Below are 26,457 nucleotides of genomic sequence, written 5' to 3' on the forward strand. Positions count from 1 at the left end.
TGGTTATGTGCTGTGGAAACGGTTCCGAGTCATAGCGACCCTGGTTTCTGAGGCTGTAAATCTTTATGGGAGCAGAAAGCCTCATGTTTCTCCTGTGGAATCTCTGGTAGTTTTGAACTGCTGACCTTGAGATTAGAAGCCCGACTTGTAACCACTATGCTCCCAGAGCTCCTTATGTTACCAAGTAGAAGGATTTTTCATTTTTTCTTGATATTGGCAGTAGTCTAGTTTAGAGCAGGGTTGAACTGGTTTTTCTCAGTTCATTCATGGTCAACAAAGTGAAACTGGAATGAACCTCAGTTTGTAAAATGTGGATGAACTGGAACAGGAAAAATTATGGGTTGGTGTCCTGCTAGAAACTTAATCTATTAGAAAAGAAGGAGAATATGTGTGTTGCATAGCAACCAAATCTCTTGACTAGAGTCAAAAACAGTGATGATTGGCTCAAAAATGGCAGCCCAGTCCATTACCTCTGTCTTGGCAATAATCCAGTTCCCTACAACAGACTTCTGAAAGGGCTCACTAAATTCCTTTCAAGTCTCTGATTCCAGGGCTTCAACTCCTTAGTTTTCCAGTATACCCCAAATTAAAAAATTCCTGTCCTGATTTTACTACATCAGTCATCACTGAATCAGTTCAAACTCTGAACTGGGTCAAAGCCCTGGTTTAGAGATAGAAGCAGCAGATATGCACCAGGCAAGAGAACTGGTGCTGAGGATAGAGAGATTAGTATGTTTCAGCTTCTCTTTTTAAGGAGTTTGGAGTTTTTACAGGGAAACAGATCTACAAAATAATTTTAATTTAGTAATTGTTTTAAGTTATCTAATGCTTCTGTGACAGAACCACAAGTTGACGGCTTTAACAACCAGAATTTTATTGTCTCACAGTTTAGAAGGCTAGAAGTCTGAATTCAGAGCACTAGCTCTGGAAAAAAAGGTCCTTGTCTCATTTCCACACTGCTAGGTCCTGTGTTCCTTGGGGTTTTGTGTGTCTTTGCCTCAATCTTCCTCTAGATAGAGAAACTTCATGGTGCAGGGACCCTAGGTTCAATGGACACACTCCCCTCCTGGATCAACTAACCCTGTTTCTCTACTCAGGTTTCTCTCCTTATACATCTCAAGTGTCTCAAGATACAGCCTAATCCTGTAGAGTGCATATGACCTCATTAACATCATAGAAGTGAGGATTTACAACACATGGGCTAATTACATCGGCTCAGGGCTGATCACATCCCATCGTATCATGGTATTATTGGTTTTATCTTATATCTTATCATGGAGATGATAACTGCATCTTAACTACTAAACCACTGAGAATCCTGGCCCAGCCAAGATGACACAAAATCGGAACTATCAGTTATAAAAAGAATATAAGATTTAACTAAAAATCTTAACACAACCATATTTGTAAGATGGAAGAGAGTACAAGGAGTGTAAGAGTTGGAGGAAGAGAATAAAAGAGTGACAGAATCATCTATGGCCTCCAAGTCAATAAAGCAAAGGCTAATGAATTAATAGAAAAAAATATATTATTTAGCAATGGATATGCATCATGATTGGAGGAAGACTCATTAACAACCTGTGGTATATAGATGGCACACTTTGTTTTCTGAAAGTGAAGAGGACTTGAAGTCTTACTGAGAAGATCCAAGAATAAAATCTTCAGTATGGGTTTCACCTCAATGTAAAGAAAACAAAAATTTTCACAAGACCAAAGCCCATCAGGACAAAGGGAGAAAAGATTTAAGTTGTGAAAAGATTTCATTTTTCTTTATTTTCATGGAAGGTTATTCTTAATTGCTGTCAAGTTGGTTTTGACTCATAGCTACCCTGTGTAGGATTTCCAAGGAGTAGCTGGTGGATTTGAACCACTGAACCACTGGCCTTGTGGCTTTCAGTCTAGAGTTTATCCTACAGCTCCACACCAGGAGGAGTACTCATGGAAGGTTATTGTTAAGTGCTGTCGAGTGGGTTCCAACTCATAGTAACCCTGTATAGGGGTTTTCAAGGAGTGACTGGTGAACTTGAACTGCCTACCTTGCAGTTCAAACTGACCTCTCTGTCCAGCGCATTAACCCACAGCAGAAGGTTGTTGTTGTCGTTAAGTGCCGTCGAGTCAATTCTGACCCATAGTGACCCTGTGTAGGGTTTCCAAGGAGCAGCTGGTGAGCTTGAACCACCGACCCTGAAGTTCAAATGACTTTGCAGTTTGACGCATTAGCCCACAGTGCCACAACAGGACTCCAGCAGCAGCAGCACAGCAGAAGGTAGCAGTCAAGAAATCAAATGATGTTGTCCACTGGGCAAATCTACTGCAAAAAGATATCTTTCAAGTGTTAAAGAGCAAAGATGTTTCTTAGAGAACTAAGATGCACCTGATCCAAGCCATGGTCATTTTCAGTTACCAGATATTGTTGTTAAGTGCTGTTGAATTGGTTCTGACACATAGCAACCCTTGTATAAAGTTTCTGAGGAGCTGCCGGTGAGTTTGAACCACTGACTGTGTGGTTCAAACTGACCTTTCGGTCCAGTGCTTATCCTATAGAGCCACACCAGGACTCATGTATGTAAATTTTTGGACAATGAATAAGGAAGATTGGAGGATGGTGAACAAGATCGAAAGCACTATTGATAGAGGAACAAACAAATCTGTCTTGGAAGAAGTACAGCCAAAATGGTCCTTAGGCGTGAGGATGGGGAAACTTCATTTACATGTTTTCACATGTCACGAGGTACCTGGTCTCTGGAAAAGGATACCATGCTTGGTAAGTAGAGGGTCAGAGAAAAAAAGAAAGACCCTTGATGAAATGGATTGACACAATGGCTACAAAAATGGGCTCAAACGTAACAATCGTGAGGATGGCACAGGACCTGGCAAGACTGTGTTTTGTTGTGTTTGGTTGCTATGAGTTATAGCTGACTCAACAACAACATGCAAATATGAAAAGAAACAGTTGCTCCTGGGGAACTATAGGGCAGGCCAGACAAGCCTTTCAGAATTACTTTACTTTATATGCAAGAGCTTCAAAGAGTTCATGGAATTTTTCTAAGAACTTTTTGAAATCCCCTTGTATTTTATGGGTATTTAGAACTTATCAAGATTGGGATAAAGTTAACACTTAATAACAATAAATCATTCCGTTTTTTCCCAATTTTAGGAAGTTTTTGTTTTAAAGATTAAGCTTATCATAAGAGTACTCATGTAAACCAGTGCAGTATGAATATAGCTTTTATAATGAACCTTCCAAATAAATCTTTATAGTATGCACTTTTTTCTTGAGATGACAGAAACATTACTAAAATAGTATTTTCAGAATTAATAGTTATTAACAAATCTTGATCTTTATTACTGTGCAAAGGTAAGCTAAAACATGATACTTGAAAATGTTTTTCAATTTCCTATGGACTATTTTAAAGTAGAAAACTATTTGGTAACAAGTGTTCTTATACTCAAAGTTCTAGAAGTAATGTTTATTCCCCACTGAACTTTGTACTCTAAGATTTTTAAAAAATTTAATGGTATTTACATAATAAATATTCATTTTAATCACTAAATTCCTCCTCATCACTGAAATATGTGCTTTTTTTAATCCGTGGGCGTCTTGAATCATCTGATGTTGAGGGATTCCCTGAGCTGGGCTTCCATTTTTTTTCTTCTTCTTCAATTTTGGCTTGCTGTAATGTGATGCAGAAAACAAAAAACAAAAAGACCAGGAATCTGTTTAATATTGTGCATTAATTCAAAGCATGGCAAAAACACACAACTGCCATAATTTTGTCAAACTTCTATGGCCCATGGCAGGCAACTCTACTCCATCAGGCTGTTGATTTTGATTTTTCTTTGCCACGTTCTGTCTCAGTCTCACTGTTACTCAAAATGATTTTTGTCAACTTCGACCTGGTGGGGCATTGTAGGATAAGCACTGGACCACAAGGTTGGTTTGAACTGCAAAACTGGGAGCTCAAACTCAACAACTGCTCTTTAGAAACCCTATAGAGCAAGAGTTGCTGTGAGTCGAAAATGACTTGACAGCACTTAGCAACAACTAATTAATTAACAGGCACCTGAAATGAAATCTACTTGTCATCCTTTCTGGAGGTAGAAATGTATGTGAGAAGACATTAGTTAACTAAAAGGCAAAATAAACCAACATATGTTTTTATAATTTATCAATTATATTAACAAAAACAACAAAAACCCTGACTATATAAAATTAGAAGATCATACACCCTTTTCAAAAAGAATGTTTCATACACTTGTATTAGGGTCTTTAATGCTCATCAAAAATCTGTTTTTGGTTTTGTTTTGAAATGGCATTTCTTCTTAAAACAATGTTTGATTTAACAGAATATTTTCTGTTGGGCTACCCTGCTTTCATCCAATAATTTGCTTGATTTTCTAAAGAAAACATTTTAAGACATTGAAGGTATTTTGGGGCCTTTTAAATCTAGAAAGAACGATGGTAACTCTTCTATCATACTGGTCTAATGATCTTGGCTAACTAATGTCTCATTTCCTAAAGTTAAAGAGGTAATGACAAGACAAGGATTGCCATAAGGCGATGATCAAAAATGAAGTACGATAGGAACATGAAACTAATCCACTCAGAAGATGCAGTTAGTACCTGGAAAGCTATGGCTTGACTGAGACTGTCAAGAGCAGGATCTTCCCCTTCATCATCACTTTCTTCTGCTTCCTCACTAAATTATTTAAAAAAAAAAAAAAAAGAGAATGCGCTCAACCTCAGGAAACAGATAAAACATAATAAAGTATTTTGTCAAAGTAGATATACATACATTTGTTCTTCTGGTTCAGGAATTTTCTTTTTTTTCTTTTTTTCCTTCTTCTTTGGAGGCTCACGTTCTCCAAGCATATTTTTAGGACAGGCATAACTTAAGTGACCATTTTCCTTTTGTTCCCCATTAAAAAAGGAGAAGACAAACGATTAAGAGGTCTTAGAATTTAAAAAAGAGTAGTCACACTTGAACCCAACAGAAAGAAATTAATAATAAAACACATTACTTTTAATATTTAGAAGGACAAGTTTATGATAACTCCCAACAAACTATCTTAACAACTAGGAAGAATTTCAGAAGTTTCACTAAAAAAAGTAAATAGAAACATTTTTCCCTCAAACATTTAAAATATATCTTTACTGGACCAGAAAGCCTCATCTTTAGTTTGCAGAGCAGCTGGTAGATTCAAACTGCTGACTTTATGATAAGAAGCCCGGTGTGTAATCCAGCATGCCACCAGGGCTCCTTAATTAGCTTACTAAAATACATTTAAGAAGTGATATGTGAAAGTGGCCGTGTGGGAAGAGATCAGGCCATGATTAGAACAATAAAGAGAAAAACAATTACGCTTTTGCAGCATATTTGACAAGGTACCAAATAAACTATACAATATATGGATGAACCTAAGAAGTTTTACTATTGATGAGCTGTTCCACTCAGTGGCCTAGTGGAGAGAATATGCTTAAAGAAGCATTTTCAAACTTGTTTTTTAAAATAAAGGTATACTAAAAAATGTAAACATATCCTATTAAAAAAGGGTTTTAATGGTAAAATAACTTTTGAAAAAATAAATATAATTTATTTTTGGCGGGAGAAAAAATTTAAAAAACAGACATATATTTAGTATGATATAATGAAGACCAGTTAAGACCACTATTATTCAAATTTGCGAACCAACCACTAAAGCCAATGATGATGAAATAGAAGAATTCTACCAACATCTTCAGTATGAAAGTGATCAAACATGCAATCAAGCTGCATTGATAATTACTTAGAATTTAAAAAAGAGTAGCCACACATTTATTGGAATGCAACGGTTGGAAACAAAGAGGAAGGATAGGTATTTGGTAAACATGGTGTTGGTAATGTAAATAATGCTGGAGACTGCATGATGGAATTGTATAAGTGCCATGTCTTACTCATTGCAAGTACCTTTTTTTCGACAACCTAAATAGCAACTATACACCTGGAGCTCACCAGATGGAACACAGAGGATTCAAATTGACTAGATCTGAAGGAATAGATAATGGAGAACCTCAACATCATCAGCCAAACAAGGCCAGGGGCAGACTATTGCAGACAGATCAACATCTGTCTCATACACAAGTTCAGGCTGAAGCTGAAGAAAATTAAAACCAAAAAGAAATGGTCGCCATTCAACCATTTCAAAATATAGCATATGGTTAAGAACCGATGGTATTGAAGGAAGAAGCCCAACCTGCATTGAAGGCATTGGTAAAAAAACAAGTCTCTAGGAATTAAAGGAATACAAATTCAAGTCTTTCAACAAACTGATGAAATACTGGAGCTACTCACTCATCTATTCCTAGAAATTTGGAAGACAGCTACCTAGTCAATCAATTGGAAGGACCCATATTTGTGCCCGCTTCAAAGAGAGGTAGGAATGCAGAAATTATCGAACAATATCATTAACATCACATGCAAGTAAAATTCTGCTAAGATACATAAATAATGGCTACAATAATTAATCGACAGGGAATTGTCAAAACTCAAGCCAGATTCAAAAGAGGATGTTGAACTAGGGATGTCATTATTGATGTCAGATGGATCTTGGCTGAGAGCAAAGAATGCCAGGAAGATGCTTACTTGTGCTTCATTAATTATACAAAGACTTCTGAGTGTGTGGATCATGATACGCTGTGGATAACATTGGGATGAATGGGTATTCCAAAAAACCTGATTGTGCTCATGAGGAACTTGTACGTTGACCAACAGGCAGTCATTTAAACAGAACAAGGGGATACTGAATGGTTTGAAATCAAGAAAAGTGTGCATTAGAGTTGCGTTCTTTAACCATACTCATTAATCTATATGCTGAACAAATAATCTAAGAAGTTAAAATATATGAAGAATGTGGCATCAAGATTGGAGGAAGACTCATTAACAACCTGTGAAATGTAGATGGTACAACCTTGAAGAGGACTTAATATACTTAATGTTAAAGGTCAAAGACCATAGTCTTCAGGATGGATTGCACCTCAATGTAAAGATAACAAAAATCCTCACAACTGGACCAGTAAATAACATCATGATAAATGGAGAAAAGATCGAAGTTGGCAAAGACTTAATTTTGCTTGGATCCACTGCAATCCACTGTTGATTTGCATAGCCTAATAAACACTGGTGGAAACAGCACTCAAGAAAACAAGAGATGTATTGTATTTGGCAAATCTGCTGCATAAGACCTCTTTAAAATGTTCCAAGAACAAGGATGTCAGTTTGAGAACTAAAGTGTGCATGACTCAAGCCATGTCTCAAATGCATGTGAAAGGTGTATTGCATTTGGCAGATCTGCTGCACAAGACCTCTTTAAATGTTCAAGAACAAGGATGGCAGTTTGAGAACTAAGGTGCACATGACTCAAGTCATGGTACTTTCAGAAGCCTCATATGCATGTGAAAGTTGGACAATGAATAAGAAAGACTGTAGAAGAATTGATGCATTTGAGTTATGGTGTTGGGAGGAGAATATTGAAAGCAACATGGATTTCCAGAAGAACAAACAGGTCTGTGTTAGAAGAGATACAGCCAGCCAGAAAGATCCATAGAAGCAAGAATGGTGAGACTGTCTTTCCTACTTCAGATATATTATTAGGAGGGACTAGTCCCTGGAAGCATAGTGGTTATGAGTCGAGCTGCCAACCTCAAGGTCAGCAGTTCGAAATTACCAGCGGTTCGCAGGAGAAAGATGAGGCATTCTGCTCCCATAAAGATTTACAGCCTTGGAAACCCTGTGCAGGGTCACTCTGAGTCGGAACCAACTCCACGGTACTTAACAACAACAACAAGTCCCTGGAAAAGGACATCATGTTTGGTAAAGTGGAGGAAGACCCCCGATGAGATGGACTGACAGTGGCAGCAGCATTTTGTTCTTACTGTGCATAGGGTTGCTGTGAGTCACAGCCAACATGATGGCACCTAACAACATCACAAAAGGAAGGAAGATAATATCAGATCATAATGGTTTGAAATCAGGAAAAATGGAGGAAAACCACACAATTACTGGGAACCATGGCCTAGTCAAGCTGACACATATTTTTTAGGAACACAGTTCAGTCCGTGATAGCAATTAAGTAAATGAATTTCATAACCCAGTTTGAGCCAGTCAGAAATTTTGATGATGATAAGTAAAGTAAAAATATCTTAAATGAAAATATTGTAAATATCAAAACTGTAAAGTCCTGAGTTTTGTTTAAAATATGGAGAATTTCATTAAGTTAGGTTTACTCACCCCACATTCATAACACTTAGATTTATCAAAGTAGTGTCGCCTTCGGATGAACTCAGCTGCTCTTCCATTGTCAATAGCAATGCTTGCTTTTATCACTCTACCAAATAACTAAACCAGAGAACAATGTAAACGTATTTCATAGAATCATCAGTTACTTGGTCTCATTTCTTTATATATTTAATTCCATTTTATATCAGTTGGCTACTTGGATGTGGCATATTCTTTTTTGTGTTCTGATTCCTTGGATTCTATCAATGTTTGGGGATTCCCATAAAGTTTTATTTTCACTAAGATAGATATCCACAGAATCTACTGCTTTTTATCTGAATCCCCACATTTTTTTCCAGGATGAGAATAAAGGCTTTTGGGTTAAAAGCCTTGGGAACAAATGACTTACCTGTTTGTTGTTTATTGCTCTCGTACAGTTTTGTGCAGATTCTTTATCCAAAAATAAAATAAATGCAACCCCTTTACTCTTCCTGGTGTCTTTATCTTTCATTATAGTAACCCTTAAAGCATAAAGAAATAGTTTAAAAAAACAAAAGGCAACAATAAACAGATACTAATAAATACTAAGAAAACTTGTTTTGTTTTTTAAAGTTAATAAAAAAAAGTTACAAAGAGAAATAAATATATTTGACAAATCAGCTACCTCTTCAGAGTCTAGGGAATCAAGAGCGAAAACGAGCAACTCTTACAACAATTCAATACAAGTGAGCACAGCTACAAGGAGTGTATGTATGATACATCAAATATTAATGGGAGGAGTAATCAGAAAGCTGAAGATTGACATAAAGAGATTACAGAGACAGTGTAATCTTAAAGAATGAGCATGATTCTTTTCCTATACGAAGGTCTTCATCTTTTAAAAACAAAACACAAAACAACAAACTGAGGTATTCCTTTCTAGACAAAAAGAAAAAGGAACTACTTAAATTGTTCTATTTTGCTAGGTTTCAGATCCAGTTGTATTTTAAATTGTCTTTTTCAAGACTCTAATGAGTTGGAACCAACTTGACGGCACTTAACAGCAACAACAACCAGTTTACTGGTCCTTAGCCATACCACCCAACATACCTGAGTGAGAGGGCTGGGAAGAAGAGCACAGAGCATGCTCTTTCTCCTGACCCCTTAAACAAGTCTAGTCTTGAGGCTCTTGCTCTATATGCATTAAACTTATCAATGTTCAGCAGGGCTCCTTGGAGAACTAGCTGGTGTGGTGCTGTAGGATAAGAACTACAAGGTCGGTTTGAACTGCAAGGTTGGCGATTCAAATCTACCAGCAGTTTTTCTGAAACCTTGTATAGGGTTGCAACGAGTCATAACCGACTCAAGAGCAATTAACAACAACAATGACAGGGCTAGGGCATATAGAATCTTGTTATTCATCTTGTTATTCTATTTTCTAGAATAACAAGATGAGCTCAGAACATCCTTTACTTTAGAAAATAAAGAGGAGCTTAAACCAAAAAAACCCCAAAGATGGGGCATTTCTTTTACAAGAATAAACATACAAACTAGCTTAAAGTAGTCCCCACTGGCCATATCTAGGAAAATTTAAGTACTACAGTAATTAAGCATAATGAATTATAAACCACAGAAAAAATAAGATTTTTTAGACTATAATCTTCATGGGTACTGGTTTGGTGCAGTAGGATAAACAGTGGACTGCTACCTTGCAAGGTCTGCAGTTCAGACCCATCAGCCATTCCCTGGAAACCCTATACAATGTTGCTATGAATCATCACTATTATTCCTACAGCCTATTTTTAATGCTTTCCTTGATACTATTTATTGCTTATATACCAACAGAAAAGTCTTCTAAATAGCAAATAAAATCACATCATTTATTTGTTCAAAAATATTTGGAGCTTCCAAATTCCAATTTGGACCAGGAATCAAAATCCTGTATGATATGGTTCCCACCTTCCTTATCTTTCACTACTACTCTCCACTCATAACCTCTGAGCTCTAGTTAAAATAAGCTTCTCAGTCAGTGTTCATGTAGCATGGACTATTATCCCCAAGTTGGTACCTCTTTTCATTGTTTCTATCTTCTTTCACCTTTCAATCTTAGCTTATTAAAACTGACTCATTTTTCAAAGTGCACATCAATTATTAGTTTCCTAATCTCTTTGGTGCTGTAGGTTAATGCTCTGGACTGCAAAGTCATTTGAACCACAAGGTTGGCAGTTCAAGCTCACCAGTCGCTCCTCGGAAACACTATACAGGAGCGGTATGGGTTGGCACTAACTAGATGGCACTTAACAACAAAAAATCTCTTTATGTGGAAATAACTTCTATTTGTTAGATTCTCCTGAGATCATTTGTTTATATATACACAATGCTGCTTTTCAATTATTTTAATATAAACTTTTCTAAGGTTGGCTTTGTGATTTCTACATGCCTAGCTTAATATGTTTACAACAAAAGGTAGGCACACATGAGAAAAGTAGTTTTTAATAACAGACAAAAGTACAACACCAAACCCACTGTTATGGAGCTGGTTCTGACACATGGTCACTTGTGTGTTATAGAGTAGAACTGCTTCAACAGGGTGTTCTTGGCTATAATTCATTACAGAAGCAGGCACCTAGCACCTCATTAAGTGTTACATATCATCCATTATTGGTGTTCTGATTGAGATTCTTAGAAAATTCTAATGATCCAAACATTAACCCAGAAGCACTTTTGATAATGATCTTAAGTAGAGAAGTAAGTTTAAAAGATGTTAAAAATATCAAGAAACAAATGAACTTCAACTGTTTAAAATGAATTTATGGAAAGCTATAAGAAAAATAAGTAGCCAAAATAAGTATGCACGAAATTCTCAGGAATTTAAATAGGATTTCAAATACATACCAGATTGAGTCTTAAAGTACTGGTTATAACATAAAGTGACAGAATTTTACTTATTTTCCCCATAGTATACTTTTGATTATTAAAACACAGTGAATTAAAGAGAACTTTAAGTTCCTTTTGTATTAAATAATGGATATTATCATTCATTAACCATTTTTTAATTTCCATTCTTTCTAACTCCTAAGTTTTCTATGAAGGCAGAGAATATGTTATTTATCAGTCTCATAAGCATTTTAAGCATCATATACATTGAAATATTTGGTTTTATACATTTGTTTGGTAAATAATGACTCATTCATAATATATGTCATAACTTCTAGTAATCAAAATACTTGTTTAATCAGCTATAAATTACCTTTAATTTATATCTTATAATTGATAACAGAATTATGCATAGTCCTTAGTAATATGGTAAGAAATGATACAGTTTGTTTAAATAAATTATGATATATAGTAAAATACCATTAAATCATTAAATATGAGGCTATTTCTTTAAAGTACATGGAAAAATATTCATGATATGACAAGTCAAATAAGACAAAAAAAATGCATGTACAAAATTAAGTCTTTCTGGAAAGAACTGTCTAGATGTGTTTATGTATGTAGAAAAGTATCTGAAATATACATAAAAACATTAATAGTACTGTTTTTATTTTCTTTGTTATATCTAATATATGTTTTATAAAAACAGCAAACAACAACAGAAAAAAATAAATCTATTCCCATTAAAAAAAAAAAAAATCAGAAACAAATTCAGATGAACTTTTAAATGAAGCTCCAAAATTTAATGTGAATACTTACTTTACAACTTTGCCATACTTGGAAAATATCTGAAACAAAAGACCACATAATAATTTCTACTTTAATTTAAAATCATAAAAATTTTACATTTTCAGGTTGTACTAATGACCCAATTCTTTGTTGTACTTTATGAGACATTTTAGCCTCTAGTATATAAGGCAGCTCTCAAGAAATAGATATTTTTGGAGGTTCTACTCATATTCTCATTGTTACAGTCACATGTATCTGGCTCAGTTCTTAACAGTTTGTTAGTGGAGTGGATACAAGAGAAACCAACACTCCTTGTATGGTAGTGCTAAGGCACACACACTGGACTTCCTTTAGCATAGCCAGGGCAACTATCAATCCCACCACAACTCCTAGAGAAACCATGTACTTTGAATATGAATGTTGTACTCAATGTTTCAGAACACAGATCCTTAGACTGCTAATTAAAACATAAAATAACAACAAAAAGGTTCTGTAATGAAAAATCTATTTCCTTCACAGGCCTATTGAAATCTCCTACACTCTCACTCTCCCAATTACTCAGTTCACTGCAGTTTGACTTTTATACCTCCCACTCCAAGAAATATGCTTTCAGTGAAGTCATCAAATGATTGCCAAATCTAATGAGTGTCTATTTTGCTTCATATATATTACCTGATCTTTCTACATATACACTGTTGATACTTCCTTTCTCTTTTGAAACCCTCTTGCCTGTTACACTGATAGTAATTTCTGGCCTGTTTCTATTTCTCTGGTTGTGCCTTCAAGTCTTCCACATAGGTTCTTCTTCCTTTAATAGTCTGGTCAATGTTGGCAGTCCTCAAAATTTCTCAGTGGCTTTAATAACACCTATGGTGTGGCGTTGTGGAGTAATGTACTGGACTGCAAGGTTGGTTTGAACCTTAAGGTCAGCAGTTCAAATTCACCAGCTACTCCTCTGAAACCCTATATGGGGTCTTTATGAGTTAGCACAGACTGGACAGCACATAACAATAAAATAACACTACATTCCTTGGGTGATCATCCATATTAAAAATTGTTGTGTGTTTAGTTGATTCCCACTCAGTGACCCTATATGACAGAGTAGAACTGCCCCATAGGATTTACTAGGTTGTTTCTGCAGGATAAACACTGGATTGGGAACCACAAGGTTGATTTGAGCCCACCAGGCACTTCTCAGGAAGATTGTCGTTGTTGTTATATGCTGTGGAGTTGATTCCGACTCATAGTAAGGGTTTCCAAAGCTGTAAATCTTTACGGGAGCAGAATGCCTCATCTTTTCTCTGGCGGAACGGCTGGTAGTTTCGAACTGCTGACCCTGAGGTTAGCAGCCCGATTCATAACCATACGATGGTCAGGTCTTGTTTCTCAAGGTGAATAGATGGGTTGAATCACTGGCCTTTTGTTGAGCAGCTGAGTGCTGACCGTTATGTCAACAGAGCTCCTTCACAAAAGAATTATCATCTTCCTCTCCATATTTAATTAGTTACCAAATCCTATCAATTTTATCTTTCCAAAAAAAAAAAAAAATTCTATCAATTTTCTACCCTTGTTACTATCAATTCCAGTTCACCGAGGCCAGGGACCATACTCCAGTACTTACAAGGCTATCTAGTCATAGTGCATATTCATTAAGTAGTTAAAATACTACATGCTACTTGGTCCAGATCATTACTTCAATAAACCTCTCAACTGGTCTTTCTGCAATTTCTATGTAGAAAATATTTGCTCTCTGAATATATCAAGTTTTCTTGTCTTGGAATTTTATATATGTTTTTGTTATCTTAGCATTTCAGCTCTCTAGGAGAACTAAGCCTTGTTACCTATTGTCTTTCAAACTTTAGCTCAAGGGTCAACATCTTCAGGAAGTGATCTAAGACCTAAATAAGCAAAGTGCCTACTACTTATCTAGAATATGAAAGCTGCTCAATGAAAGCTTGCTAAATAAAGTATGAATGGCATTATCTCATTAGACTGTAATCTCCTACTAGGGGGAAGTTTCAATATCCTTTATATCTCTAGCGTCTAGTACAATACTTAGAAACAGAAATGTCTCCGTATCTCTTGCTTTAATTACTGCCAAGAGCTTCCTAAGTGATCTCCCTGTTTTGTCTGCCCTTGCTTTTCTGTGCCCATTGCCCTCTACTGAGTTTTAGTTTCAAACAGCAGCCAGAATGAGCTTATTAAAATGTAAATATGATATGGTCATTTCTGTGTTCAGTACATTCTAATGGTTTCTCATTTCACTTGTGAGTGAAATCCAGTTATTACTATGATTTATGTATGTCTGACAAGACCTTCTTCCCTGCTGTGGGTTTGCCTCTCTGACTACCCGTCTTTTTCTCTCCACTTGATTTATTTTATGGCTGATATGCTTGTCACCTGGATGGTCTGCACAGTTGGCTCTTAATTCCTTCAGATCTTGATTTAAAAAAAAAAAAAAAAAAAAAAATCACCCCAATGAGGGCTTTTCTGACTTAAAATTTCACCTCCTTCTCAACTTAACATTTAATAGCTGTCCTTTCCTAATTTATTTTTTTGTCCTTAGCAGCTATTACTAAGGTACAATATCATTTTACTTATAGTTTATTTTTCCCACTATACTGCGAGCTCTATGAGATATTTTTATCTGTGTGTTCATTTATATGAGGGGGCTCATAGAAAAAGTTTGTGGAAAATTCTATTATCTTTTAATTCCATTTTCCCACAAACTTTTTGATCCCCCCTGTATATCTCTAATATTTGGAATAATGCTCAGTATATAGCAAGCGTTCACTAAATATAGAAATGTCCCTATGTTGATATTTTGTTGTTGTTGTTATGTGCCATCGAGTCGGTTCTGACCCATAGCGACCCTGTATAGGGTTTCCGAGGGTGTAAATCTTTACAGGAGTAGAAAGCCTCATCTTTCTCCCGCGGAGCGGCTGGTAGTTTCAAACCGCTGACCTTAAGGTTTGCAGCCCGATTCGTAACCACTACGCTACCAGAGCTCCTTATTATGTTGATATAAGGAAGCTAAAATTCACTTTCTCGTGTTCTTTCAGACTCAAGAACTCTTAGTTAATCAACCAAATACCGTAGTTCACCTATGCAATATGCAACAGCCCTTTTATAACATTTTCTGAAAGTAGCATTGAGAACAAGACACACTTAAAAGGGTTCATGAAAAAAAAAAGAATTCATATCCTCCCTTTTCATTCTTCTCAACTACCCATCTGCTGTATCTGACTCAAGCCATGGTTATTTTCATTCGTCTATGGGCATACAAAAAGCTGGACAGTGAATAAAGGCTGAAGAAGAATCTATGCCTTTGAATTATGATGTTGGTTGTTAAGTGCTGTTGAGTCAGTTCTGCCTCACAGCAACCCTGTATAGAGTTTCTGAGAAGCAGCTGGTGAATTTGAACCTCTGACCTTGTGGTTCAAACCGATTTTGTGGTCTAGTGCATATCCTGCAGTGCCATACCAGGACTCTATGATGTTGGTAAAGAATTTCAAACATACCATGGACTGCCAGAAGAACGAACATGTCTGTATTGTAAGAAATACAGCCAGAATACTTCTTAAAAACAAGGATGGTGAGACTTTGCCTCACATACTTTGGAGAGGTCAGGAGGGACCAGTCCTTGAACAACATGATGTTTGGTAAAGTAGCAAAAAAAGCGACAGACTCTCAGCAAGATGGAGTGACACAGTGGCTTCAACAATGGGCTCAAATACAGCAATGCATGTGAGGATGCCGCAGGACCAGGCAGTATTTCATTCTGTTGTATATGGGTTTGCTGAGTTGGAACCGACGCCCCAGCACCTAACAACATTACCACCCATCTGCAGGAAAGACACAGCAGGAAATTTGGTCTCTGTAAGATAAAGAGGTGAAAAAAGATTTCTGAAGAAATTTTTTTCTCTCTTAGTTATTCCTATCCGGAACCAAAACAAAATTTACTAAACTATTAAGTTTCTGGAGTCCTGGTATGGCGTGGTGAGCTAATGCGCTGGACTGCAAAGTCAGTTTGAACCACAAGGTCTGTGGCTCAAGCTCACCAGCCACTCCTCGGAAACCTTATACAGGATTGCTGAATTGGAACTGACTCAACAGCACTTAATGACTTTAAACTTCTGCCAAGTATGTACATTAAGGTTTATTTTTAGAATTTTATGATTAAAGAAAGGATCACTGCTCGCATCAGCCTTTTCCTCCACGTATCTCCACCCTGTTACCAATTTCAAAAGCCAAGTAAGAATAATCAGTCTCACAATTTGCTCCCACTTTATGATGGTGCTATGTCTTCTGTGTTTAAACTAATGTTTTCTCTTTAGAAATTACAAGTTTCTATTTTTTTCCTCTATTCACATTTGCAATTGTTGTTAAGTGCTGTCAAGTCGGTTCCAACCCATAGTGACCCTGTAGAGGGTTTCCTATAAGCAACTGGTGAGCTTCAACTGCCAACCTTGCAGTTCAAACCGACTTTGCAATCCAGTGCATTAACCCACAGCGCCACACCAGGACTCTCACATTTGCAATACAGTTCATTAAATTGATGATTTCAGTGAATCATAATGTACTTAACAAAGGAGCCCTGGTGGTACCTAGGATAAGCACTGGACTACTGCCATGGTATTTTCAATAACCTCATATACATGTGAAAGTTGGACAGTGAATAAGGAAGACCATAGAAGAATTGATGCTTTTGAGTTATGGTGTTGGAGGAGAACATTGAAAGTGTCATGGGCTGCCAAAAGAACCAATAGATCCATTTTGGAAGAAGTGCAGCCAGAGTGCTCCTTGGAGGCCAAGATGGCCAAACTTCGTCTCTCATACTTCAGATCTATTGTCAGGAAGGACCAGTCGCTGGAGAAGGATATCATGTTTGGTAAGGTGGACGGTCAGAGAAAAAGAGGAAGACCCCGAACCAGATGGATTGGCCAAGTGGCAGCATCGATGGACTCAAGCGTGGCAACAGTAGTGAGGTTGGCCTGGGATCAGTTTCGTTCTGCTGTGCATAAGGTCGCTATGGGTCAGTACTGACTCGATGGCACTTAACAACAACAACTAACAGCAAGGCCAGTAGTTCAAACGCAGGAGCAACACTGCAGGAGAAATAAAAGGCTTTCTGCTCCTGTAAAGATTTACAGCCTCGGAAACCCTATATAGGGTCGCCATTTGTCAGAATTGATTTAATGGTAGTGTGTTTGGTTTGGTTTGGTTCGGTACGTAACAAGAACTTTGTCAGAGAGAGTTCTGATTGCTTAGGGTATGTAAATAGATTATCTATGTCTTAAATAGATAAATTATTTATCCATAGTTAAATTGGATTTATCTCATTTACATCTCATCTACAGCTCCTGGTGTATAGGATCAGCACTGGACTGTGAACCACAAGGTCAGCAGTTCAAACCCACCAGCTACTCTTTGGAAACCCTATACAGGGTTGCTGAGTTGGAACCGACTTGGTGTTACTTAACAATAGCAACAACACTACAACTTACCCGGTATAAGTCATTGTTTGTCAGGGAAAAGGGCAGGTTGGATACATATACTGTACTTTTACTTGGAGCCAATCCACCACTCATTTCTAAAAAGAAAAAAACAAAACAACCATAAACAGTCTAAACCTGGTATTCTTCACTCCACGTAAAACCAATATGGCCAGTTACTTATTTAAGTAACTGGCCATATTTAAGTTACTTATTTAAGTTACATTTTGGGAATAGTTAGGAACAATGATGGCTAAATCCAGGCATTCCTATTCCCCTAGCTGGAGTCCTAGTACTGTGCTAGACTGCAAAGTTGGTTTTAACCACAAGGTTGGTGGTTCAAGCTCACTGGTTTAAGCTCACCAGCTGCTCGTTGGAAATCCTATACAAGGTCACTATGGGTTGGAACCGATACGATAACATTTAACAATTCCCCTAGCTGTCAGGTCTTAGTTATCTAGTGCTACTGTAACAGATATACCAGAAGTGGATGGTTTTCACAAGTATTTATTTTCTCAGTTTAGGAGGCTAGCAGTTCGAATTCAGGGTGTTCGTTCTAGGGGAAGGCTCTCTCTGTGGGCCTGGGAGAATATTCTTGGCTCCTTGGTGATCTTCATATGTATTGGCATATTTTTCCCCATCTGTGCTTCTTTCGGTTCGCTTGTTTGATCTTTGTATCTCAAAATAGAGTCACTTAAAATACACCCTATGCCAATCCTGGCTGAATAGCATATAGCAAAGGCAACCCAATTCCCAAATGCTATTAACAGCCACGGGCATGTTGTTAAATGCTGCCAAGTCTTTTCTGACTCTGTATAGTGCTAAGGTGCCAGACTGCAAAGCCTTTTGTGGTTCAAGCTCACCAGCTGCTCCTCGGAAACCCTATATAGGGTTGCTATGGGTTGGAACCGACTCTACGTCACTTAACAACAGGGTTTGTGGGTCTGTACCTCTGCCTTTCCGGTTGGCAGTCCTGTGCTTATGTGATAGCGACTCATGAGGCGACCAACGCTGTGGCATAAAGGTCAAGATATACAACACTTTAGAAGGATATTTTGTTAAGCCATCCAGTTAGTTCCAACCTATAGCAGCACTGTATGGGGTTTCTGAGGAGCAGCTGGTGAGCTTGAAGCCCTCACCTTGATGTTCAAACCGACTCTGCAGTCCATTGCATTAAGCCACAGCACCACACCAGGACTCCTGCTGTTTGTATAGGGATTGCCTCACACACCATTTACAAAGTCTTCTGGTCTTTGTTTCAGGTAATTTTTATTAGTTCCTGTATGTAGATTACCAACAGAAGCAGTAAAAACACTTAAGCCACTCTTAATTTCCCCCCAAGGCTAAATAAGAGTAAGACAATTGAGACAAGAGTCTTTTGAATTTGTACTATACCTTGCTCATCCACTTCAAAAAGAATCCAGGAGCTCAAAAAGAAACTTTAGCAGCTGTTCACTAAACAAAAAAATGGCTAGGTACCTTTTTGGCTTTCTTAATATTCTTCTCTGATGTAAAGAGAATTTATAGCCTCTCAATTTGACATATGTAAAAGTTCTTTAAAATCATGTCATTGCCAATTTTGTTAAATGACTAGGTTCAATGCCCTGAGGGATGTTTTACAAGTATTGTTGTTAAAGCTCCTTAAGTCTGTTGTTACTCTGGGAGACCCTGTACAGGGTTTCTGAGGCTTTAAATCTTTGCAGGAGCAGAAAGCTTCACCTTTTTCCCTCTTTACAGTATAACTTGTATTTAATTTTCACATCTTAATTTACAAAGAAAATTATTTTTGAAAATTACAGCGAATATAACCAAGCTCAAATTTTTATTTAAAAAGGTATCCTGGTGTGGCGCTGTGGGTTAATGCACTGCACTGCAAAATTGGTTTGAACCTCACTGTTGGCTGTTCAAGCGCACCAGCCGCCGTAGGCACATAACAATAAGATCTGGACTGCAAACCACAGGGTCCGAGGTTGAACCTGCCAGCCTTTCCGTGGAAGAAAGGTGAGGTTTTCTACTCCCGCGAAGTTTTAAAGCCTCGGAAACCCTATACTGGGTCGATATGTGTCGGAACCGCCTCGACTTAACAAGCATGTGTTTGAGATGAGGATAACGGATTGTCACAAACAGCGAAAACACTGCTAATAAGGCACGCAACTCACGAAATAATGGGAAAACTGCTAGATGCTTGGGGTTTTAAAAACTTATTTAGGAAAGTTCAAGAACTCAATATGGGTAAGTCGCTTTTTGAAAGTTACCCATTTGGAGTTATACGTAAATTACACGTTTCAGTGAGAACTGTGAAGGTTGTTGTTGTTGTTAAGTGCCATCGAGTCGGTTCCGACCCATAGCGACCCTGTATAGGGTTTCCGAGAAGCTGGTGAGCTTGAACCGCCGACCTTGTGGTTCAAACGGCTTTGCAGTCTGGCGCATTAACCCACAGCGCCCCACCAGGACTCCAGGTACAGATATAAATGGAATGATATGGATGGGGGTGAGTGGTAAACGAGGTGGCCGGCCGGGTGTGGGAGGACACCCACAGGGAAAGAGAAGCAGCTGGGCAGGCGATTACCTTCAGCTAAGACGGGCCCGGAGTCCTCGTGTGGCACTGTAAGATCAGCACTGGACTGCTAACCCAAAAGTCGGTGGTTCAAACCCCCCAGCTGCTCCTTGGATACCCTATACAGGGTAGCTATGAGTCAGAACCGACACAACGGAACTTAACGACTACTAGAAGTCTGACCGAAGAGTCTAGGAGCGCGCGAGCCTTAGGCTCAGCTGAGGCTCAACCCAGACAACCTTCGCCTCACTCCGCGTCCGCAGTATCACGGGTCCTGGTAGGGGTCAGGCACCTAAGCAAAAAGGGAACGGCCATTCTGCTTCTACCTGGCTCTTGTTAGACGCGCCTCCGACGCAGTAAAGACCCAGACCCGGGAGGCGGGCACAAAGGCGGGCGCTTCTGGTGACGCAATGTGCGCGCCGGAAGTGCCTTCTGAGAGAACTGTAGGGAACGGACGACTACGTTACGGGATCTCCTGGCGGCCCAGAGTCGTTGAGCGCATTTTACCTGTCTGAGAGGTGGGTAGGTAGTGGCGCGCTGCCTGTTACATTTGGGGGGCGCGGGGATGAAAGAAGGATGGTCAGGCTGGCAGGTATTTTCTTTGGCGGTACCTAGAGTCTTCTGCTGCACTTGAACAGTGCAACAGTTCTGCCGATGCGGATTGGGTTGGAGAGACGCAGTGGAGTTTGGAATAATGTAAAGTGTTAGATCTAAGATAGTGGTTTTTTGTTTTCGTAACGTCTTAATATGCAAAAAGAGCACTGAGCTAGGTAACGCCAATGATCCGAGATCAATCAGGTAATCAGTAATTTTTGTGAATGTAGTCGACCCTACCCAGCTCGGTATTAGGCATTTCGGGAGCTACAGAAAAGTGTAAAATAGGCCTCCCCCACCCCCTCCTTGGCCAAATTTAGGCGAAGAGTTTAACACACAGTAACCTACCTTGAGTCTTGGTAGGAACTAATTTTGCACTTCTGGCACTTTTTACTTCCTGTAAATCTATAATGGGCACACACTATTTTTTTTTCTAAGAGACCATAAACAGATCCATCATTACTGCAGAAAAATAATGCAAGGTTTATACTTAACTTCTACTCACCAGCACACACAGACCAGGCCTCTAACCATATCCTAGAAGCCTGCCTGTCAGCAGCCTGGTCAGAGACTCTCCTGGAGCTTGCACAATCAATCCAGACTGAAGCCGATGCTTTCTAGAGAGACGGAAGTACAATCCATCCAGGGCGCAGCTGAATTTTGAGAGGTCTAAATGCTACCCCATCCAGCGGATCTTTGGGACTAACTTTCTTGGGAAATTTGTGGCCAGCCAAACCTACCATGCTCCACATGTTGTCCTTGGTTACCACCCAAGATGTAAGCCCCTTTGGTCTCATATACTGTACCCTCATTCCTATGCTGCTTTGTGTTTTATCGCTTTTGATTTAGGCGATTACTGTTTCTCCCTCCTTTTCTTACTTATTTCTCCTCTCAGCAACACAGCTGTGCTCTCTGAATTTTTTTTTTTTCCAAAACAAACTCAACATATTCAGCCTTTTTACTGAAACTCTTTTATCTCCTGAACTTAACTGAAACGTGGCTTTCCCTTCCAATCCTTTCAATTGAGCATTTTCTCTGACACCTGGATGTAAAGGCTAGGCAATGACTCTAGCCATAGTGAACTGATTTCACATTTTCAAAATACTTTTCCTGTCTGTGGGCTGGGGAAGTCTTTGCAAAGGCCCTTTTGCCTCTCTCTGGGATTTGTGGTCTCTTTACTTCTATACCTGTTACTGGATAACTCCTCCTAATAAAGATCAGAGTTTAGCTGTCTAAACAGCTGAGGGGCATTCTCCAACTTCTCATAGATAAGAGTTAAGATACTTTGCTGTGTGCTATAAGTACCTTTTATTTCCCTCATCACAGCACTGATCACATGTATAGTAATTGCTTGTCTCTTAGATTTCCCTAGTAAACTAGACTAGAGGTAGGGCAGGGGTGGGGAGGAACTCATCTTCGTAAATCTAGTGACAGTACACTTTGTGGCACATGATACACATTTAGGCATTTTCTACAGCTATAATCTCAGAAATTAGGTGGTTGACATAGAGCCTAAGAGCCTGTTGAAAGGGCGGGGTGGGCTGCTATTTAGCTTTAGTTGATTGTGGCCATGTAACAGTATGGTCCCAGTGTTGCCAGAGCATCCAGTTTTTTCAAGAAACATTTAAAAATGTACTTCCAAATAGTGATAACTTCCAGTTGAAAAATGTTGTTAATGAAATGTTTTCTTTTAAAAAGTCTGAGCCAGACAAAAGATACCTGTACATCACATGTGGCATTTCATCCATCATTTTGGAATCTGTTTTAAGTGTTACACGGTTCAGATAATAAGGCTTTGTGGAGAGTGGTAGATTTTGAGCCAGGCCTTGATGGTTAGAAGCTGAAAGAGGTTTTCCAGTTTGGGAAACAACTTAACTCTAGGATAGTGTGTGTTGCTCTGTGCACAGTGAAGAGGCTAACATGACTAGTCCTTTTGGAGAGACTGTTGTTGTTGTTAAGTGCAGTCAAGTTGATTCCGACCCATAGAGACCCTGTATAGGGTTTCCGAGGAGCAGCTAGGATTTATTAATTGATTTATTGTGGCTAATAAGACCATGTAGATTCTTGATCAGGAAAGTTTCATGTTATGAATGATGACTTATTAAAATTATTCTTTGACGCACAATTTGGAAGGTGAAAGTCTGAAGAAGGCTGGCCAGTTTTAAACTTAGGTTTATAAATATTATACATAGATAACTGGTCATTTTTTTTACTTGTATAAATAGTATTTCACTTAATGGAGCACTAAAGATGGACAGTCAAGAAGCCCCTACTAAATACTTAGCACAGTATAGTAGGAAATAGCCTTAAAACATTGCTGAGTAACTTGTGAAACTAAATAATGTCATACTTTACATGGTTCATCAATTAAGCAGTCTGGTTTTCTAGCCTCTCCGCTTATCTATTTTATATATGTTGTTGTTAAAGGGCTGTCAAGTTGGTTCCGAGTCATAGTGACCCTGCATAGGGTTTTCGAGGAGCAGCTGGTGAGTTTGAATTGCTGATCCTGCAGTTCAAACCTGCCAGCGCCACCATGAAGGGGTCTAAAAAAATCTGTGTGGAAAGTGGAATAAAAACAGAAAAGAATTCTCATGAACTTTTTGAAGTCCCCTCATACTGTCAGGTTGATTTTCAGGGATGATCACTTTCCTCTCTCCTCATTTCTGTGCCTAAAAGCCTTCAGTAAGTTTCTTCTCTAGCTTTTTGCCATGTGGTGCCATTTAATGCCATTGAATCTGCTCTGTGCTTCTTGGCTATCTCCTTTCTGAGGAAGTGTGATACAGTGACAAGAGTTTGGGCTGTAAAAGCATGCAGGCCTGACTCCAGGGTACAGCTGGCTATGATTGAGCATTTCAGTGTCCATGTTTTTTATCTAGACTGTTAGGGATAATATCTACTTCATTAATATTGTATAGATTAAGGATTAAGGAGCTCTGGTAGCATAGTGGTTATGATTTGGGCTGCTAATCTTGTGGTCAGCAGTTCGAAACTACCAGCTGTTCTGCAGGAGAAAGATGAGGCTTTCTGCTCCCGTAAAGATTTACAGCCTTGGAAACCCTGTACAGGGTCGCTATGAGTTGGAACCAACTCCCAGGCATATAACCACCACCAAATTAAGGATTTACATGTTTTTAATGTCTATTGCACATTTCCCTCCACATAGTAGAGGAAACAAAAGCTTTTGAGTAACTATCAAGGCTCATTTCCTATGTCTTTCTTTTTCAGATACATTGTTTCCACTAATGCTTTCTCCCTTTTTTCTCTTCTTCACTATTGTATATTGATATTTAAGCGATCTCAAGAGTCAGTTTAAATTTCCTTTTTCTTAACTTCTTATCATCTCTTCCTGAGCACCAAAACACTTATTTCTTGTAGGTATTTTGCTCTATTTTGAACATTTACTGTTGGCATCAATTTTTTTCCCCCCAGACTTCTACTAATTATGTTCTAAATTCATTTTTAATTTAGTTTCTGGAATTTGAAATTGTTTTCATTAAAAAACATTAAGGTATATGTATTCTATAGGTTTAACATAACTCTTAAAAAGCTTTATGTTTCATTTTAGGATGTCTGAAGTACTTGCTTTAGGTCAATTGGATTTCAATACTGTCTTCATATTAGAAGCTTAAGATTTAAAAGAAATTTTTTTAAGAGCCAGTTACATCCCAGTCTTATTAAATAGGAATTTCATAGGGTTGGGCGTAGGCATTGATATTTTTTAAAGCTGTTTAAATGATTCTGATGTGCAACCAGACTTGAGACTCACTGCTTTAAAAGCTAGAGCAAAAGGAATCTCATTACTCTCTTTTGCTCAAAAGTGAAGTGGCATCAGTGTCCTGGGAAGTGGGAAAGGAGCTAATAGAATGTCCAAGCTCAGCTAACACTTAGGTTCCCTGGAACAGCTCATGTAGTGGTCACATGAATAGTCTGTTTGACTAATACTGAGTAAGTATACCTTTATTCTGTTAAGCAAAAGGAGTTAAGAAGTATTCAGTTTTTGTCATAACAGTAGTGTTTAGTTAGTTAAGTGCTGTCAAGTTGGTTCTGACTCATACAACCCTGTGAAGGGTTTCCAAGGAGCAGCTGGTGGGTTTGGACCTACAACCCTGAGGTTACTTAAGTGCTTATCATCCTACATTGCCACACCGTGTTTAGTTTTGGAGGGAAGAAATAGCAGGGTGTTTGGGGAACTCAAAGAAGGGACAAGTTTCTGGAGAAAAGAAAAGCTGACATTTGATCTGAATCCTGAAGGAATGAGTAGATGCTTCAAGGCAAATACAAGAAAAATGTTATAGTCAGTGGGAAAAGCACGTGCCAAGATGTGGTGCGGAGAAATATGGTGCACTTGCAGAACAGAGTAGGTTAGCATGTTGGGAGGACCTGGTGATTGTTCAGGAAATGGTAGGAGTTGAAGCAGAACGGAACAAGGCAATAAAGAACCCATTTTCACATTTAGGATTAAGACTTTATTCTGTAGGATGCGGGAAGCACTGAGAGATTTTTAATGAGGTATTTTAGAATGAAAATTGTCTACAGGTTGCAGAGTGGATGGGGTGGTGCAAAAAACGTATTGAGAGGTATCATCATCTGACTTCTTTACCAGTGGGAAGGAGAATCAGCCCAAGACCAATTCATATGATGCATGGGTCAGACATACCTCCCGCCTCCAATCCTCTTAGCAATTTTGATACCAGCCTTCCCTCCCAGGGCACTCTATACTTCTCGGCTGGGCTTGATAATTCATTGCACTGACTACACAGAATTTACAGGCTATGCTCAGGGTTATGGGGGTTATTAGGGAAGTTAAGTGCTGTTGAATCAGTTCCACTCAGTGACCCTGTATAGGGTTTCTGAGGAGCAGCTGGTGGATTTGAACCACTAACATTGCAGTTAGCAGCCCAGCGCTTCTCCTAGAGTGTTGACTTGGACTCCATTAAGGAAGTTAATTAGGTTACAATTTAGGATCAGAGATGTTCAGGATACAGTTCTTAGGTCAGAGTCAGAATAGCCTCTTTCCAGCCATGCCTGCTGGTATACCTCTCTCCCTTGATCCCTTGGCCTGGCCTCTGCTCTGCTCAGGCATTGTTACAAAGCTCCTTCACATTGCTGATAAATGCCCAGAGGGCATGCCTTTGTGGACATAAGCCTCAGTCCACAGGCACTAGACTCTAGTTCCATGGATCAGCAAACCTAGTCCCCCCCCCCCACCACCACCACCACCAGGTAAGTGCCTGGCGGTGCCCCACTCTGCAGCCAAGCCTAGTTCCAAAGGCCCTCAGCTTTCCTTGCTCCATGGACTGGGGAGCCATCGCTTTGTTGTGTGCACTGTCTCTTGGTTCTGCTGAGGGTCCTCTGTCATTCCTACGGTGTCACCGCTTTCTGTTCTTGGGGCGAGGAGTTTGGATGTATAGGGACCTCTGGACCCAAAGGACACGCTCTACTCTTGGCTTTGGGATGGTAGTGAGAGTCCCCACCCCAACCCTCTGCTTCTGAGATGGTTCATTTTATGCCCATGTTAGAGTTTTAAATGTTTACAATTTCAATGAACTCTGTGAACACTCACAGCTGAATCATGCCATCCTATAACTTCTCCTGCCTTCTCTTACCCAGACCCATCACGAAAAGAGTTGTTCAGTGGGCATTACAAACAGTAAGGCGTATTCAATAGCCCACTATGCCACAGCCTGGTCCCCAGTATGTTACATGGACTCGGTTCCATTTTCTTCGACTTGGGAGGCAGTACAACTTGGTCTAACTAAGAAGCCTGGTGTGGCCAGTTCCCATGGCCATTCTGCATGTGCACACTGAAGTAAAAGCATACCCCACAGGGGACTAGGGTAGAGAACTGAATGGTGACCCCCCTCAAAACATATGTCCACATCCTAAACCCCAGAATCTGTGAATGTGACCT

General features: G+C 38.9%; 1 protein-coding gene across 1 annotated transcript; it reads right to left on the reverse strand.

The window, feature by feature from the left end:
* Positions 1–3,539: 3,539 nt before the first annotated feature.
* ZCRB1 (zinc finger CCHC-type and RNA binding motif 1) lies at positions 3,540–17,493 on the reverse strand. Its single transcript, XM_006865309.1, has 7 exons — positions 17,408–17,493; positions 11,931–11,959; positions 8,665–8,776; positions 8,268–8,375; positions 4,797–4,909; positions 4,625–4,700; positions 3,540–3,674 (listed from the first exon to the last, which is right to left on the reverse strand). The coding sequence occupies exons 1-7, from the start codon at positions 17,489–17,491 to the stop codon at positions 3,543–3,545; spliced, it is 654 nt and encodes a 217-aa protein (XP_006865371.1). The 5' UTR covers positions 17,492–17,493; the 3' UTR covers positions 3,540–3,542.
* Between the last annotated feature and the right edge of the window lie 8,964 nt (positions 17,494–26,457).

The sequence above is a fragment of the Chrysochloris asiatica genome, unplaced genomic scaffold (genome assembly GCF_000296735.1).
Source record: "Chrysochloris asiatica unplaced genomic scaffold, ChrAsi1.0 scaffold00077, whole genome shotgun sequence".
Taxonomy (NCBI): Eukaryota; Metazoa; Chordata; class Mammalia; order Afrosoricida; family Chrysochloridae; genus Chrysochloris; species Chrysochloris asiatica.